The sequence below is a fragment of the Coregonus lavaretus genome (genome assembly GCF_964263955.1).
Source record: "Coregonus lavaretus genome assembly, chromosome: 28".
NCBI classification, from domain to species: domain Eukaryota; kingdom Metazoa; phylum Chordata; class Actinopteri; order Salmoniformes; family Salmonidae; genus Coregonus; species Coregonus lavaretus.
Window position 1 is genome coordinate 907,408 of NC_140015.1, and position 17,672 is coordinate 925,079.

At 42.6% G+C, this 17,672-nt stretch overlaps 2 protein-coding genes across 2 annotated transcripts; one reads left to right on the plus strand and one right to left on the minus strand.

Annotated features, from left to right (window-relative positions):
• The first annotated feature begins 786 nt into the window (after positions 1-786).
• On the plus strand, positions 787-15,963 carry ccdc137 (coiled-coil domain containing 137). Its single transcript, XM_084145059.1, has 6 exons — positions 787-947; positions 10,011-10,147; positions 10,373-10,616; positions 11,537-11,619; positions 11,715-11,794; positions 14,430-15,963. Exons 1-6 carry the CDS (start codon positions 877-879, stop codon positions 14,628-14,630), a joined length of 816 nt encoding a protein of 271 aa, XP_084001185.1. The 5' UTR covers positions 787-876; the 3' UTR covers positions 14,631-15,963.
• LOC311103381 (protein FAM8A1-like) lies at positions 4,421-9,877 on the minus strand (the record flags this gene model as incomplete). Its single annotated transcript, XM_084144944.1, is given in 3 exon segments — positions 4,421-4,721; positions 4,724-5,115; positions 9,834-9,877. Coding segments are annotated over 3 exon segments (600 nt in total). The 3' UTR covers positions 4,421-4,557.
• Positions 15,964-17,672: the final 1,709 nt, after the last annotated feature.

Here is a 17,672-nt window from a genome sequence, read left to right on the forward strand (position 1 = left end):
GAAATGCAGAAATATTTTATTTTTCGCTATGATCAGCTTGTCAAAAATTGAAGGATACAAACCACTGATCATGACAATGGGGTGAAACAACAACAGCTGTGATTGTCCATTCCAAATTGTCCATTTCACTTTGACCTGTACTGTTTTTAGGATGTGTTGTTCGTTAACATGACAGCTTATTAGGCAGGTTAGGCTATTTGATCGGAGAAACCTGCATGATGTAAAAAGTGTCCGTCTCATTACATTGTCATACATTTTATCTCCAGCCGGTTGGCCTCCAGAAAAGGCCACATACAATTTTTTACCATATCCTATATGTGCTACATGATTTATATACATTTTTTGATGGAAAGTTGGTGGAGCGCTTCAGAGATGCGTCTCTCCAACAGCACCCTGGAGAGGCATGCTGAGAATGGTCAAGCAAAATATTTTGCGCCTTTGACAAAGTGGGTACTGCTTATCAAAGGGCGGCATCAGCGCTCACCTAAAAAGCCCATATGCCACTGGTTGAGAAATTAATTGTTTTGGGGCAGAATTATGTGAGGTTTTATGTGTGTTGGAGGTGCGTCTTGGTCAGTTTAGGTGTTGAGTTTCCCGTCCTCCCAGGCCGTTGGCATGGTGCAGGAGCAATAGGGTCAAAGTAGTGGATTTTTTATGAGTGTAAGGTCAGTTGGAAGGGTGTATTTCCTTTCCCCCCTTTTGTATCACGAAGTAAAATGGATTTATATTATAGTCCAGTTGGGGGCGGTAATGCAAGATATTTGATGCCAACCGCCGTTAAACTCCAAAGAAGAAGAAGGACTCTTCACAGTTTGTCCACGCGGGTTGGTGTTTAGACGAAAGCAGCGCTAGTTGAGCACCAATAACAAGAAGATCATGGGGAAAAAGAAACAGACGAAACTCGCAGAGGCATTTAAACAAGGTGCTACGACTGGGCAAAATCCAAGGTAACGCTGACCAGCTGGTTCGCTCTTCTTTGTCCTACAGGCTTGCTAGCAATCTAAGTTAGCATGCTAGCTATCTTGAGTTAGGTACCCAGTTAGCAATGAGCACTCGGGAGGCCGAAGTCCCTCCAGTCCAGAGTGGTCGCACGCCAAGCGACAGCTTTCTTGCCCATCGCCTCATTAACGGGTGCCCGCGATAAACCGCTTTGTTAAGTGGCAGCCGTGCTACCGGCGTTCACGTGCCGTTTTCCTCACCCGCCCTTTACCCCGCCTTTCTCCCGACCCGCGACACTACAGATGTCAGTCGGAGGCAAGACACTTTTTCAGCATCAAGCCAGCAGCATGCCTACTCCATGTTAAATATATATTCGATTTTTATTATTTAAGGTACATTGGATGGCATGTCCATTTGGAAAAGTACTGTAAATGATTGTGTGTGCAGAATATATCGGATAACGGGCCAGTCCTGATCACCTGAATCCACTGGTAACGACACATTTTATTGTCATGTACTTGCTTCTCACACAGTGCAATGTCGACAAAAGTGACAGTAATCAAATACAGTAAAACTTCAATTAATTGCCCAGGCATTTATTTGCTTACATTTTAGTCATTTAGCAGACGCTCTTATCCAGAGCGACTTACAGGAGCAATTAGGGTTAAGTGCCTTGCTCAAGGGCACATCGACAGATTTTTCACCTAGTCGGCTCGGGGATTAGAACCAGCGACCTTTCGGTTACTGGCACAACGCTCTTAACCACTAAGCTACCTGCTTAAATCACTGGACTCAGCAGTCGCTTATTAGAGACAGGCTTCTATTTGAGCCAGGATATTTCATTAATGCACAGTCTCCTCTGAACAGTTGATGTGGAGATGTGCCTGTTACTTGAACTCTGAAGCATTTATTTGGGCTGCAATTTCTGAGGCTGGTAACTAATTAACTTATCCTCTGCAGCAGAGGTAACTCTGGGTCTTCCATTCCTGTGGCGGTCCTCATGAGAGCCAGTTTCATCATAGTGCTTGATGTTTTTTGCGACTGCACTTGAAGAAACTTTCAAAGTTCTTTAAAATGTTCCATATTGACTGACCTTCATGTCTTCAAGTAATGATGGACTGTTGTTTCTCTATGCTTATTTGAGCTGTTCTTGCCATAATATGGACTTGGTCTTTTACCAAATAGAGCTATCTTCTGTATACCCCCCTACCTTGTCACAACACAACTGATTGGCTCAAACGCATTAAGAAGGAAAACAATTCCACAAATTAACTTTTAACAAGGCACACCTGTTAATTTAAATGCATTCCAGGTGACTACCTCATGAAGCTGGTTGAGAGAATGCCAAGAGTGTGCAAAGCTGTCATCAAGGCAAAGGGTGGCTATTTGAAGAATCTCAAATCTAAAATATATTTTGATTTAACACTTTTGTGGTTACTAAATTAATCCATATGTGTTATTTCATAGTTTTGATGTCTTCACTAATATTCTACAATGTAGAAAATTTTAAAAATAAAGAAAAACCCTTGAATGAGTAGGTGTTCTAAAACGTTTGACCGGTAGTGTATTTCCCTCCCCCACCCCCTATATTTTATATAAATTTATTGTGACAGTCTAAAGACAGATGGCAGATATTGCCAATATGGATTCACATTTGTTGGTAACTGTTATGTTCTTACCTTCATGTCTGCAACCCAAACTTGGCACCGTTGGCCCGATGTAGTGTCTCACTCCTGGCCCTGTGTGAAACAATAACGTTACATTGAAATTACGTAAATACTGTGCAAGAAAGAACAGATAGCCCAGATAAAGTGAATGTAACGTTATAGGGTTGGGAGATATTACGATATAATCTGAAATAAATTATGTTTGACAGACATCGTCGATTGCAACGACATCGTGATGTGGTCGACGATAGTTTTTATATATTTAGATTCTTTACAGATAGTTTAACCTATTTGAACATGAGTCTGGCAGCGCACAGCCGGGCGACATGCCAAATGACCTACCTATTCCTATTAGCCCTTTTCAATAAATCTGTGTTAGGTAGGTAGCCTTCTATAAACTTAATGCAAGAATAGGCCTACATTGTAGATTGTAGATGGAGTGGAGAGTGCCAAAAGCTGCGCAAAATGTCATAACATTTCTCTCGCTCACCTCCAATGTCTGATGATCATGGGCCTTTTGGACACTCTGTCTGGCTTGTTTTAAAGTTAGTCCCAATCCCCATTTTTTGTAATGTGACTTGTTGGCCTAAGCATGTCTTTCATGATCAACTTTCAAATGAATCTAGGAGTCCAGTAACACAGTTCTATCTCAGAAAGTTGTATGCTTGTGAATAGCCTCATTAAAAACATGATATGATAATATTGAGAGAGAGAGTGAACCAACAATTGCAAGATAGAATAATCGAATGGGAAGTTTAAACAAACCTTATACGTTTCTGGCCACCTGACCAAAGCTTTAGGATAAAGCTTCCGGAAAAATCCTTGCAAACCAAACAGCCAACACTGGTCTACACTAGGCTACTTTCAATACAATTTACAGTAAATGTTACTTGTGCAAGTTAAACTTCAAAACAGATATTTATATAATTGTGGAAGTGTTTATTCATATACTTGAATTGTGCAACAGGCATTACATAAGCTCCCACAGCAGTGGGAACAAAACATAAATGTCGCCTATAAAAAGCGTAACCCACATTTGGATAGGCTACAAATGACAATGAATAAAGTAAACAAAATAAGTATGAAATTAACCAAATCAATTACAGTGCAAATAAGTTTATGGCACACAACAGAATATTTTAGGCTAGGCTACATTTATTTAGAATAAGACGCATCTGTGTTCCTGTACCCAAGAAAGCAAAGGTAACTGAACCAAATAATAATAATAATAATAATAATAATAATATGCCATTTAGCAGACGCTTTTATCCAAAGCGACTTAGTCATGCGTGCATACATTTTTGTGTATGGGTGGTCCCGGCGATCGAACCCACTACCTTGGCGTTACAAGCGCCGTGCTCTACCAGCTGAGCTACAGAGGAGTTGTTGCTATGCAAACAACCCCGTCATTTCACCTTTCATCTTGACCTGCAAAAAGCCCTTATCCATATACGAGTCAGTCTACAATTGCATATGAACATCACATACACTAATACAACTTCCCTAACATTCCTTTGAGATATTCAGATTCATTCTGCTTGTCTAGCTAAGCAGTAACTAGGGAAAGATTTAGTAACCATACATTATGAATGAAGAAGATAAAATAACCATGATGTTCTGTTCTGAGGCCTCCCCATGAGACTTCTATATCACGTTGTATCAAACTCCAATCTGTCCTGAGTGGGTTTCAGTCTGAGCCGTATGTATCCATGGATAGAACTCTGTCAGGTCTGTAGGTTTAGCTCTGTTTAACAGGCCTTCTTTTAGGTTCTAGAAGCCCAAGTTCTGGGTTGTGTTCAATAGAGAAACGTTTTCAAACTTAATGAAACAGGAAGGTACTACTACCTGAACATGTCCAATAAGAACACAGATTTACATTTTCTGTTGCAAAGTGTTATGCTACGGTGTTCCCTAATGAACAGGACCCTGTTCAGATCCACTATAGGGTATTTTATCTGGCCCCTCTGCGCTGCACCACGATGGTTCCTGCTACAATGTCATACACAGTCCTGTTGTGTTGGAAGAAGAGGAGGATAATGAAGACGGGGAACAGGAAGGCGATGGAGAAGTTCTTGTTCAACGCCCGCACCGTGGAAGCTGACAGGGTGACGTTAATGCCGGCACCACCAGTACCCGGTTAGGTCGGACCAGGACTGAACTGTTACATGTCACGACCCGAAGACCCAGGAGGAACTTCCCCGGGGTGGCACCGCCCGCACCCCAGATACAGATGATCTCATAGAAACAGACCAGCAACCTGTAGACCAGAGCTACTGCCATCATCTTCTGCAGGTCCTCCATAGATGTGTTCTCATCTATCTCCTCAACTATGAAGTGGGTGATGAACTTAGTGATGTCCTTCATGCCACTAAGGTGCATAATCCACAGGATGATGTTTGCCTTGATGCAAAATAACATAAAAAAGTCCACTGTCTCGGCTAGGAATCTGTGGAGGGGAGAAGGGATGGTGTATTCCCGACCTGCTTGAGGTGACCCGTAGCACTCACCTCTGTCATCATCAAATCAAATCAAATTTTGCCTCATTTGCCGAATACAACAGGTGTAGACATTACAGTGAAATGCTTACTTACAAGCCCTTAACCAACAATGCAGTTTTTTAAGAAAAGAAAAAAAGTGTTAAGGGAAAAAATAGATAAGTAAAAAAGAATGAAAGAGCAGCAGTAAAATAAAGTAACAGTAGGGAGGTTATATACAGTGGGTACTGGTACAGAGTCAATGTGCGGGGGCACCGGTTAGTCGAGGTACTTGAGGTAATATGTACATGTGGGTAGAGTTAAAGTGACTATGCATGAATAATAAACAGAGTAGCAGCAGCGTAAAAGGTGGGGTGGGGTGGGGTGGGGGGAGGGGGGGCAATGCAAAGAGTCTGGGTAGCCATGATTAGCTGTTCAGGAGTCTTCTGGCTTGGGGGTAGAAGCTGTTAAGAAGCATTTTGGACCTAGACTTGGCGCTCCAGTACTGCTTGCCGTGCGGTAGTAGAGAGAACAGTCTATGACTAGGGTGGCTGGAGTCTTTGACAATTTTTAGGGCCTTCCTCTGACATGAAATGCTTTGAGAGACTAGTCAAGTATCATATCACCTCTACCTTACCTGTCATCCTAGACCCACTTCAATTTGCTTACTGCCCCAATAGATCCACAGACGATGCAATCGCCATCACACTGCCCTATCCCATCTGGACAAGAGGAATACCTATGTAAGAATGCTGTTCATTGACTATAGCTCAGCATTCAACACCATAGTACCCTCCAAGCTCATCATTAAGCTCGATGCCCTGGGTCTGAGCCCCGCCCCCTGTGCAACTGGGTCCTGGACTTCCTGACGGGCCGCCCCCAGGTGGTGAAGGTAGGAAACATCTCCACTTCGCTGATCCTCAACATTGGGGCCCCACAAGGGTGCGTGCTCAGCTCCCTCCTGTACTCCCTGTTCACCCATGACTGCGTGGCCAAGCACGCCTCCAACTCAATCATCAAGTTTGCAGACGACACAACAGTAGTAGGCTTGATTACCAACAATGATGAGACAGCCTACAGGGAGGAGGTGAGGGCTCTGGGAGTGTGGTGCCAGGAGAATAACCTCTCACTCAACATCAACAAAACAAAGGAGATGATCGTGGACTTCAGGAAACAGCAGAGGGTGCACCCCCCCTATCCACATCGACGGGACCGCAGTGGAGAAGGTGGAAAGCTTTAAGTTCCTTGGTGTACACATCACTGACAAACTGAAATGGTCCACCCACGCAGACAGTGTGGTGAGGAAGGCGCAACGGAGCCTCTTCAACCTCAGGAGGCTGAAAAAATGTGGCTTGGCACCTAAAACCCTCACAAACTTTTACAGATGCACAATTGAAAGCATCCTGTCGGGCTGTATTAGCGCCTGGTACGGCAACTGCACCGCCCGCAACGGCATGGCTCTCCAGAGGGTGGTGCGGTCTGCCGAATGCATTACCGGGGTCAAACTACCTGCCCTCCAGGATACCTACAGCACCTGATGTCACAGGAAGGCCGAAAAGATCATCAAGATCATCAAGGACAACAACTACCCAAGCCACTGCCTGTTCACCCCGCTATCATCCAGAAGGCGAGGTCAGTACAGGTGCATCAAAGCTGGGACAGAGAGAATGAAAAACAGCTTCCATCTCAAGGCCATTACACTGTTAAATAGCCATCACTAGCACATTAGAGGCTGCTGCTGCCTATTGAAATCACTGGCCACTTTAAGAAATGGAACACTTTAATAATGTTTACATATCTTGCATTACTCATCTCATGTGTATATACTGTATTCTATTATATTCTACAGTATCTTAGTCCATGCCACTCTGTCATTGCTTGTCCATATGTATATATTCTTAAATTCCATTCCTTATTTAGATGTGTGTATTAGGTATATGTTGTGAAATTGTTAGATATTACTTGTTAGATATTACTGCACTGTCGGAGCTAGAAGCACAAGCATTTCGCTACACCCGCAATAACATCTGCTAAACACGTATGTGACAAATACAATTTGATTTGATTTGTGAATACAGGCTTTGAAAATTAAACATAAAAAGTGCAATTTAGAACCATTCTTTAAATTATACAGTGCATTCGGAAAGTATTCAGACCCCTTCACTTTTTCCACATTTTGTTACCTTACAGCTTTATTTCTAAAATGGATGAAATACATGTTTTTTCCTCATCAATCTACACACAATACCCCATAATGACAAAGCAAAAACAGGTTTTTAGAAACGTTTGCACATTTATTAAACAGATACCTTATGTAAATAAGTATTCAGACCTTTTGCTATGGGACTCGAAATTGAGCTCAGGTGCATCCTGTTTCCATTGATCATCCTTGAGATGTCTCTACAACTTGATTGGAGTCCACTTGTGGTAAATTCAATTGGTTGGACATTATTTGGAAAGGCAAACACCTGTCTATATAAGGTCCCACCATTGACAGTGCATGTCAGAGCATAAACCAAGCCATGAGGTCGAAGGAATTGTCCTTAGAGTTCAGAGACAGGATTGTGTCGAGCCACAGATCTGGGGAAGGGTACCAAAACATTTCTACATCATTGAAGATCCCCAAGAACACAGTGGCCTCCATCATTCTTAAATGGAAGAAGCTTGGAACCACAAAGACTTCCTAGAGCTGGCCGCCCGGCCGAACTGAGCAATCGGGGGAGAAGGGCCTTCGTCAGGGAGGTGACCAAGAACCCAATGGTCACTCTGACAGAGCTCCAGAGTTCCTCTGTGGAGATGGGAGAACCTTCCAGAAGGACAACCATCTCTGCAGCACTCCACCAATCAGGCCTTTATGGTAGTGGCCAGACGGAAGCCACTCTTCAGTAAAAGACAATGGACAGCCCACCTTGGAGTTTGCCAAAAGGCACCTAAAGACTCTCAGACCATGAGAAACGAGATTCTCTGGTCTGATGAAACCAAGACTGAACTCTTTGGCCTGAATGCTAAGCGTCACATCTGGAGGAAACATGGCACCATCCCTACGGTGAAGCATGGTGGTGGCAGCACCATGATGTGGGGATGTTTTTCAGCAGCAGGGACTGGGAGACTAGTCAGGATCGAGGGAAAGATGAACGGAGCGAAGTACAGAGAGATCCTTGATGAAAACCTGCTCCAGAGTGCTCAGGACCTCAGACTGGGGCGACGGTTCATCTTCCAACAGGACAACGACCCTAAGCACACAGTCAGGACAACGCAGGAGTGGATTCGCGACAAGTCTCTGAATGTCCTTGAGTGGCCCAGCCAGAGCCCGGACTTAAACCCGATTGAACATCTCTGGAGAGACCTGGAAATAGCTGTGTAGCTACGCTCACCATCCAACCTGACAGAGCTTGAGAGGATCTGCAGAGAAGAATGGGAGTAACTCCCCAAATACGGGTGTGCCAAGCTTGTAGCGTCATTCCCAAGAAGACTCGAGGCTGTAATCGGTGCCAAAGGTGCTTCAACAAGGTACTGAGTAAACTTCGCTTTGTCATTATGGGGTATTGTGTGTAGATTGCTGAGGAATTTATTTTATTTAATCCATTTTAGAATAAGGCTGTAACGTAACAAAAATGTGGAAAAAGTCAAGGGGTTTGAGTACTTTCCTAAGGCACTGTGTGTATGTATGTACAGTACCAGTCAAAAGTTTGGACACCTACTCATTCCAGGGTTTTTCTTTATTTTTACTATTTTCTACATTGTAGAATAATAGTGAATACATCAAAATTATGAAATAACACAAATTAAATCATGTAGTAACCAACAAAAGTGTTAAACAAATCAAAATATATATTTTTATTTGAGATTCTTCAAAGTAGCCACCCTTTGCCTTGATGACAGCTTTGCACACTCTTGGCATTCTCTCAACCAGCTTCACTTGAAATGCTTTTCCAACAGTGTTGAAGGAGTTCCCACATATGCTGAGCACTTGTTGGCTGCTTTTCCTTCACTCTGCGGTCCAACTCATCCCAAACCATTTCAATTGGGTTGAGGTTGGGTGATTGTGGAGGCCAGGTCATCTGATGCAGCACTCCTTCACTCTCCTTCTTGGTCAAATAGCCCTTACTCAGCCTGGAGGTGTGTTGGGTCATTGTCCTGTTGAAAAACAAATTATAGTCCCACTAAGCGCAAACCAGATGGGATGGCGTATTGCTGCAGAATGCTGTGGTAGCCATGCTGGTTTAGTGTGCCTTGAATTCTAAATAAATCATAGACAGTGTCACCAGCAAAGCACCATCACACCACCTCCTCCATGGTGGGACCCACACATGCGGAGATTATCCGTTCACCTACTCTGCGTCTCACAAAGACACAGCCTGGGATCGAACCCGGGTCTGTTGTGACGCCTCTAGCTCTGCGATTTTTTTATTATGTTACAGGAGCTGTTCTACAAGTGGTCTGAGGCAGCTGTTAAATAATTAGCGTTTTCAAGTGCAGTTTTAGTAATGATAGATTTGGGAGATTTAACGATGCTCCTACGAAGTTTCTAACGTTTAATTTAGCCTTAAGATGCTTTTGGGAGACCGGGCACAGGTCCATCGCACGACGACTAAAGTGACTGGATTTAAAATACTTTCATAACTCGCCAAAGTAAAGATGTTGCTAGAGTGCTGACAAACTTGTGTCTGTATGCTCAAGCTTCTATTTCTCAAAAATTGATGAAATATTTTTAGCACTTTGTTTAACGCCAAACTAGCTATGGTCCATGCACATGCGTCTGATGCGCATGCCGCTCTTAGTGCACATCCGACGCATGCGCATGGACCAGAGATGGCCAAAACAAATGACCATGTGACCGAATGTTGTGATGACTTCCTATTTACACACTATTTTACTTAGACTAAATAAATGTCCTCTTTCTTTTTCCATAAATGAATTGCCCCTCTAGCAAGAAGAAGCCTAAACGAGATGGCAAGCCTAGACAGGAGGAACATCTTGAGCAGATTCCCTTCCGCCTCCGAGAGATTATGAAAAGCAAGGAGAGGATGAAGATGGGGCCAAGCAAGACCAAGAAGATGAAAAAAGGTCAGTCATCATGCAATTCTAACCTCCAGTTTTTAATATCGTTCTAAATCCTTGATTATGCCTATACATGAATGCCCATGGTATTAGCTGAGGTCTTTGATACTTATAAAAACAGACTTGTCTTTCTTAAAAGTTGAATTGAATTGAAGCTGGTATCCAGTATTCCTCAGTTTCGTTTTCTGTCCTGTTCCTTATATTCTTGATTCTTTACTTGGATCCCATTAGCTGAAGCCATCGCCCTCACTCCCAAACCCAAGCCAGGGGACGCTACACTTGGAGATATCCCTGTTCCACACTTCCGTAGAAAGAAGAAGGAGAGTGAGAAGTCGTACCTGCGGAGGATGGGCAACGAGGCGCAGCACGTCCTCTTCCTCACCAAGAACCAGATAGAGAGACACCCGGAGAGGGAGCTAGAGGAGCAGGAGAAACCTGCTGGCACCGGGAAATGCAAGTCTGACAAGAAGAAAGAGTGAGTGGAGCCAGACAAACATTCTGTTCCTCAATTCCAACCCGACCCCTAGCCCCTCCTCCGTTCGTTTAGGCCTACACTTATGAATTGATTGTTGTTTTTGTTTAAAAACATTTTTACTTTGTTGTTTATTGGTTTAACGCAGCGTTTCCCAAACTAGGTGTCACGACCCCATGTGGGGTTGCCTGATTTTGGAAATGGGGTCACAAGAGAAACACTGAAATAGAAATGGATAAAATGCTCTGGTTGTTGAAATAAACAGCGGTTTCTGTTTTCTTCCTACACATGTGGCTCTATCTATTGAACGGTTTAAGCTACAAAATATTATGACCCCATCACTGAAAGTTAAGACTCTAAGGAACATGTATCTTCTGTTTCCCTCTACCATGCCCACAAGCCGGGCAGAACTCATTAGAACAGAGTAGACAAGACCAGGCACTAAATCAGACTGGAGAAAAAAGAACATCATCAACGATTATGTGCTTTTCCTGGACAGAAGATCATACAAAAGTATTGCCTGGTGATCTTCTGAATTTCCCAATACCTTTCTAATGCATTTGTCACTTCAAACCATACTTCCTTCAGATTGAAATACTGTCAAAAGTACTTTCGGACTGATTTGTAATCGACTGTCATAGCCCCTGGGATCTCCAAAAAATACAAAAAATATAAATGGAAAAGACTAAGTTTAAGGTTGAGTGTGATGTTACCCGCTTTCTACAGCGTGATGACCAAATGAATTTGCCCCGGTGTGATGATAAAGTTAACAAACTAAAAATATCCAACCCCTTCAGATCTACAGTAGTGTCTAGGGAGGAGGGGTTAGGGGTTGATTTGAAATGTAGCCTTTGTATGTAGTCTCAAAGGTAGTGGTCTCAAATTCAACCCTTTATAGTTTGTCCTCTCCTGTATGACCGCAGGTATGATAAAAGCCGGCTGGACAGGCTACATAAGAAGAAACTGGACAGGCGGGAAGAGAAGGCAGAAAACGACATGTTCATAGGTATGTATGGATTTTCAGCAGATTATGCTGTACATCAGGTCATTAGAGATGTATACATGCTGCCATCATCTAATTCCCTATCCCTTAATTTTTAGATGAAGTTGCCTTTGGAGAAGTTGCCATGGCACCACCGACTCTGAGTATCAAGCCCAGGAAGGCACTGATCAAGCCCCAGGTAAGTGTGCGTGTGAGTACGTAAAAAGAGCTATCCTCGTTTGAATCATATCACTCCCCAGAGGGGTATACTACGATGCAAGCTAGATTACTCTGGATTTGCTAAAGCTAGCCTGCTTCGGTTAGCTTCACATTCCAGCTCAGGCTTCATCCATGTTACGATGGTAGATATTGATCGTCCACCTGCCGTCTACTCGAGCCTGCTCAAGCCGAGCTTGTAACTGCGTGCTCATGCCGCACAAGGCTAGTCGATCAAAAGTCATAAAGGTTTACTTTGCTGGAAGTTTCAAGTGCATCCTGTCATTATTAAATGTATAATGTAATACGTATTTTAATATTAGCTTTGTAATTTTTTGTATTAATAAAATATTGAATCAGTCATCTTCCTTAAATGAAGGGGATGATGACTTGCGGCTCAGGCACTTCATTCAGGATAAGTGAAGTTAGCCCTGGATTCGTTGCCTGGTTAAAAGGTGAGCCACTTTAGTGTCACCGGTTATCCCGAGTTGAACTCTGAGTTGACCAAAGTTAGCTCGCTAACTCCTCTAGCTCACGTCATAGTACACCACTCTGGCATCTTAGAGTAGTGCTGATCTAGGATCAGTTTTGCTTTTTAGATCCCAATGAATAAGATGTAAAGAAAAATATATTTAACCATTATTTTGACAGGGAAGTCATACTGAGACTAGGGTCTCTTTTTACAGATGAACCCTGCATAAATACTGTACTTCAAACGCATACAATATACAAAATTACAAAACCTACTAAGAAAAACACACATTTATCAACATTGAGGTCTCCGATCATTACTCAAAACTGTCCAAGGGGGGACCAGAACATCTCATTTCAGTGAGTTCTGTAAGTTGTTCCACATAAAGTATGCAAAAAAACTAAAAGCAGCTCTCTGTGGAGACCGAAGGGGCCAAATCCAGTCTCAGGCTTGGTTTATCTACAAAGCCCTCATGCAGACACTTCCTATGTATCTATCATCATTAATTCAATTTAGACTGACAAATTACCAAACCCAGTCTCAGGCCTGCTCGCTCCTTACATTTTTGATACAAAAGACAATGGTGAGTTCTATAACCATCACCAGTAATAAACCTAAGGGCACAATGAAAAACAACATCTAGTGGTTTAAGTGTAGATGCTGCTGCATGCATGTAGATAATATCCCCATAATCTATAATAGACATAGGTTGCCTGGACAACTTCATTCCTATTAACAAAAGTCAGACATGCTTTGTTTCTGTAAAATAAACCAACCTTGAACTTCAACAACTTAATCAGCTCAGTGACATGTTTTTTAAATGACAGTTTGTCATCAAGCCATATACCAAGATATTTGTCGGAAGGAAAGAACTCAATTTGTGTACCGTTCAAACTGGTCATTTACTAATTTTATTCAAATCTGGGTTATGGGACCTAGAAGAAAGCATGTTTTGTTTGCATTTAGCACTAAGTTTAGATCCAATAGTAACCTCTGCAGTGCTTGAAAATCATACTTCAAATGTGAAAAGGCTTGGCCAACTGATGGAGCAATAGAACACAACACTATTAGCTGCGTATAAATGAATATACAATTTGAGAGAAATTAGCTTTTTGTGTGTATGTAACATCATTTATTTCAGCTCATTAATCATGGGACCATCACTTTACATGTTGCATTTATATTTTTGTTCAGGATAGATTGTAAACAGTAATGGGCCGAGTATCGAAGCTTTGGCCACCCCTTTATGTAACTCGAGGAACTCCGATTTGACCCCATCTACCTTGATGGCCTGAGTTCTGTCATTGAGATAATTATGAAACCATCAGCAAGCCAACCCAACCCTATCGAGGACAGCTTATTCAACGGAATAACATGGTCTACAGTACCAAACGCTTGACAGGTCTACAAACATGGCAGCACAATTCTTTCTATCATCGAAGTCATTTGCAATATCATTTACAACAAGCATGGTAGCCGAAGTGGTGCCATGTTTAGGTCTGAATCCAGATTGATAAACATTAAGAATACCATTTATAGATAGAAAATAACTTCATTGGTTGACCAATAATTTGTAATATTTTCGGAAGACAAGGAAGCCTGGAAATGGGTCGATAATTATCGAGATCACCACTATCCCCGCCCTTATGGAGTGGTAGCACAAAAGCTGCTTTTGACACTTTTTGAATATTTCCTGATAGTAAAAAAAAATTAAATGTGTTACTGTGCCAGCAATGAGGGGCGCTGCATACTTAAGCAAATACGGGTCCAAATTGTCAGCCCCTAATGATTTCTTGGTGTCAATAGCTAATAAGGCAGCAAGAACATGTTTCTGTGATTTGCCAAAATGAAAAACCCTGACTACCATTTCCCAAGTCACGTGAGGTTAACTGACCAATGATTCTAGTATTATCGCAAGACAAGGGAGCCTGGAAATGGGTAGATAATTATCAAGATCACTTCTATCCCCGCTCTTATGGAGTGGTAGCACAAAAGCTGCATTTCACACTTTTGTAATAATTCCATGGATGGGGGGGGGCTGATCCTAGATCAGCACTCCTACTCTGAGACTCTTTATGAATACAGGCTCAGATGAATGGCTCTAGACTATTGAATAATGTTAGTCCATCTTCTCTCTCCCCTCCAGGGTGTGTGTAAGGGTCTCCTGCTGAACTCTCTGCTAGGCCAGACCCAGTTCTCCACAGCCAAGCCGTCCATGGCCAGACAGAGGATGATGGAGGAGGAGAGGCAGCGGGTCGTGCAGGCCTACCGCCACCTGAAGAAACAGAAGCAGCATCAGCAGGAGGCCAAGGCAGCTGGGATAGACAAGCTGAAGAACCTCCAGTGAGACTCCAGTCGGACACGGGCTGTGGTCCTATTCTCTGCCTTGCTCCCTCAAGGTGTGCACTTCTTACTTACACTCCCCTTGCATCACTGTATTTGCACAGTGATGCAACTTATGACATCTTCAAATGGGGGACTAGATCTATAAAGTGCTTTCATTTCTAAATGGCCAATCAGATAAGTATGAAAATGCCCTCAAATAAAAGGTGACATTCTGTCCTATCACCTCAAATCCAAAATGCTGGAGAATAGAGCCAAATTAAAAATTGTGTGGACTGGTGTAAGAAATATGGTGGAAAGTCTGGAAACCCCTGTAGAACTATTCTTAAATCAATGCTTTTTAATTAAATGGAGGCGAGGGAGCAAGTGCACATTTCAGGGTGAAGGGTAGGGAATTTGGCTGCATTGAAGATGACTCACCAAATCCAAGTGGAACCAGATGGAGGGGACAAGGGTTAGCTCATCTGATCACCAAGCAGTTCATATTCCTTTCCCAATCTGCAGTGAGTTTTTGTGGACACTGGGATGGTTTCTGGCTATTGTGGAAAGGACCAGACCTCCTCAGCACATATGGACTGATTCACTGTTTCTCCTTGAATAGGTAGCTTTCCTTCCTACCTAGGCCTTGCCATTTATGTCAGGTACTTCTGACTGTCAGTTGATACAGAAAACAGTGGCACTATCTTCTCTTGTGGCAATGCATGACTGCTATGACATTGACATGACTCTGACTGTTTGGGGACTTTGAAAACGTCTTATTTTCCCATGCAGTTTGGATGGAATAAACCACATTATTTACGGCCCTGCTTTACCGAGCAAGAAAAGTTGGCACCTGTCATTCCCACTAGGTGGTAGTCAGGATGTCTAACATATAAACATCATCGGTACCTGTTGGGGATTCTTGTAATGTTATTAGTAATAATAATGATAATTTGTGTAGAGAATGTGGTATTGTTTTGAATAAAATGTAACATTGTAACTGCATACGGTTCCCAAATCATTAGGCTATAGCCTGTCACTACTGCAGGTGCTGTTTATGTCATACTTTGTTGCCAGTATGGCAAGTAGTTCAAATAATGTATTTCAATTGCATTTGTCAATATTTGTATAGAGATGGTAGTTTCACGACACTTTAAGAGTGTACTCCTAATCTCAGCTCGTTACCTGTATAAAAGACACCTGGGAGCCAGAAATCTTTCTGATTGAGAGGGGGTCAAATACTTATTTCCCTCATTAAAATGCAAATCAATTTATAACATTTTTTACATGCGTTTTTCTGGATTTTGTTGTTGTTATTCTGTCTCTCACTGTTCAAATAAACCTACCATTAAAATGTATAGACTGATCATGTCTTTGTCAGTGGGCAAACGTACAAAATCAGCAGGGGATCAAATACTTTTTTCCCTCACTGTAGATACTTTTGTACCCGTTTCCTCCAGCATCTTCACAAGGTCCTCTGCTGTTGTTCTGGGATTGATTTTCACTTTTCGAACCAAAGTACGTTCATCTCTAGGAGACAGAACGCGTCTCCTTCCTGAGCGGTATGACGGCTACATAGTCCCATGGTGTTTATACTTGCGTACTATTGTTTGTACAGATGAACGTGGTACCTTCAGGCGTTTGGAAATTGCTCCCAAGGATGAACCAGACTTGTGGAGGTCTACCATTTATTTTCTGAGGTCTTGGCTGATTTCTTTTGATTTTCCCATGATGTCAAGCAAAGAGGCACTGAGTTTGAAGGTAGGCCTTGAAATACATCCAGAGGTACACCTCCAATTGACTCAAATTATGTCAATTAGCCTATCAGAAGCTTCTAAAGCCATGACATCATTTTCTGGAATTTTTCCAAGCTGTTTAAAGGCACAGTAAACTTCTGACCCACTGGAATTGTGATACTGTGAATTAAGTGAAATAATCTGTCTGTAAACAATTGTTGAAAAATTACTTGTCATGCACAAAGTAGATGTCCTAACCGACTTGCCAAAACTATAGTTTGTTAACAAGAAATTTGTGGAGTGGTTGAAAAACAAGTTTTAATGAGTCCAACCTAAGTGTATGTAAACTTCCGACTTCAACTGTATGTGTGTGTGTGTGTGTGTGTGTGTGTGTGTGTGTGTATATACAGTGAGGGAAAAAAGTATTTGATCCCCTGCTGATTTTGTATGTTTGCCCACTGACAAAGACATGATCAGTCTATAATTTTAATGGTAGGTTTATTTGAACAGTGAGAGACAGAATAACAACAAATAAATCAAGAAAAATGCATGTCAAAAATGTTATAAATTAATTTGCATTTTAATGAGGGAAATAAGTATTTGACCCCTCTGCAAAACATGACTTAGTACTTGGTGGCAAAACCCTTGTTGGCAATGGGAGGTCAGACATTTCTTGTAGTTGGCCACCAGGTTTGCACACATCTCAGGAGGGATTTTGTCCCACTCCTCTTTGCAGAGCTTCTCCAAGTCATTAAGGTTTCGAGCCTGACGTTTGGCAACTTGAACCTTCAGCTCCCTCCACAGATTTTCTATGGGATTAAGGTCTGGAGACTGGCTAGGCCACTCCAGGACCTTAATGTGCTTCTTCTTGAGCCACTCCTTTGTTGCTTTGGCCTTGTGTTTAGGGTCATTGTCATGCTGGAATACCCATCCACGACCCATTTTCAATGCCCTGGCTGAGGGAAGGAGGTTCTCACCCAAGATTTGACGGTACATGGCCCCGTCCATCGTCCCTTTGATGCGGTGAAGTTGTCCTGTCCCCTTAGCAGAAAAACACCCTCAAAGCATAATGTTTCCACCTCCATGTTTGATGGTGGGGATGGTGTTCTTGGGGTCATAGGCAGCATTCATCCTCCTCCAAACACGGCGAGTTGAGTTGATGCCAAAGAGCTCGATTTTGGTCTCATCTGACCACAACACTTTCACCCAGTTCTCCTCTGAATCATTCAGATGTTCATTGGCAAACTTCAGACAGCACTGTACATGTGCATTCTTGAGCAGGGGGACCTTGCGGGCGCTGCAGGATTTCAGTCCTTCACGGCGTAGTGTGT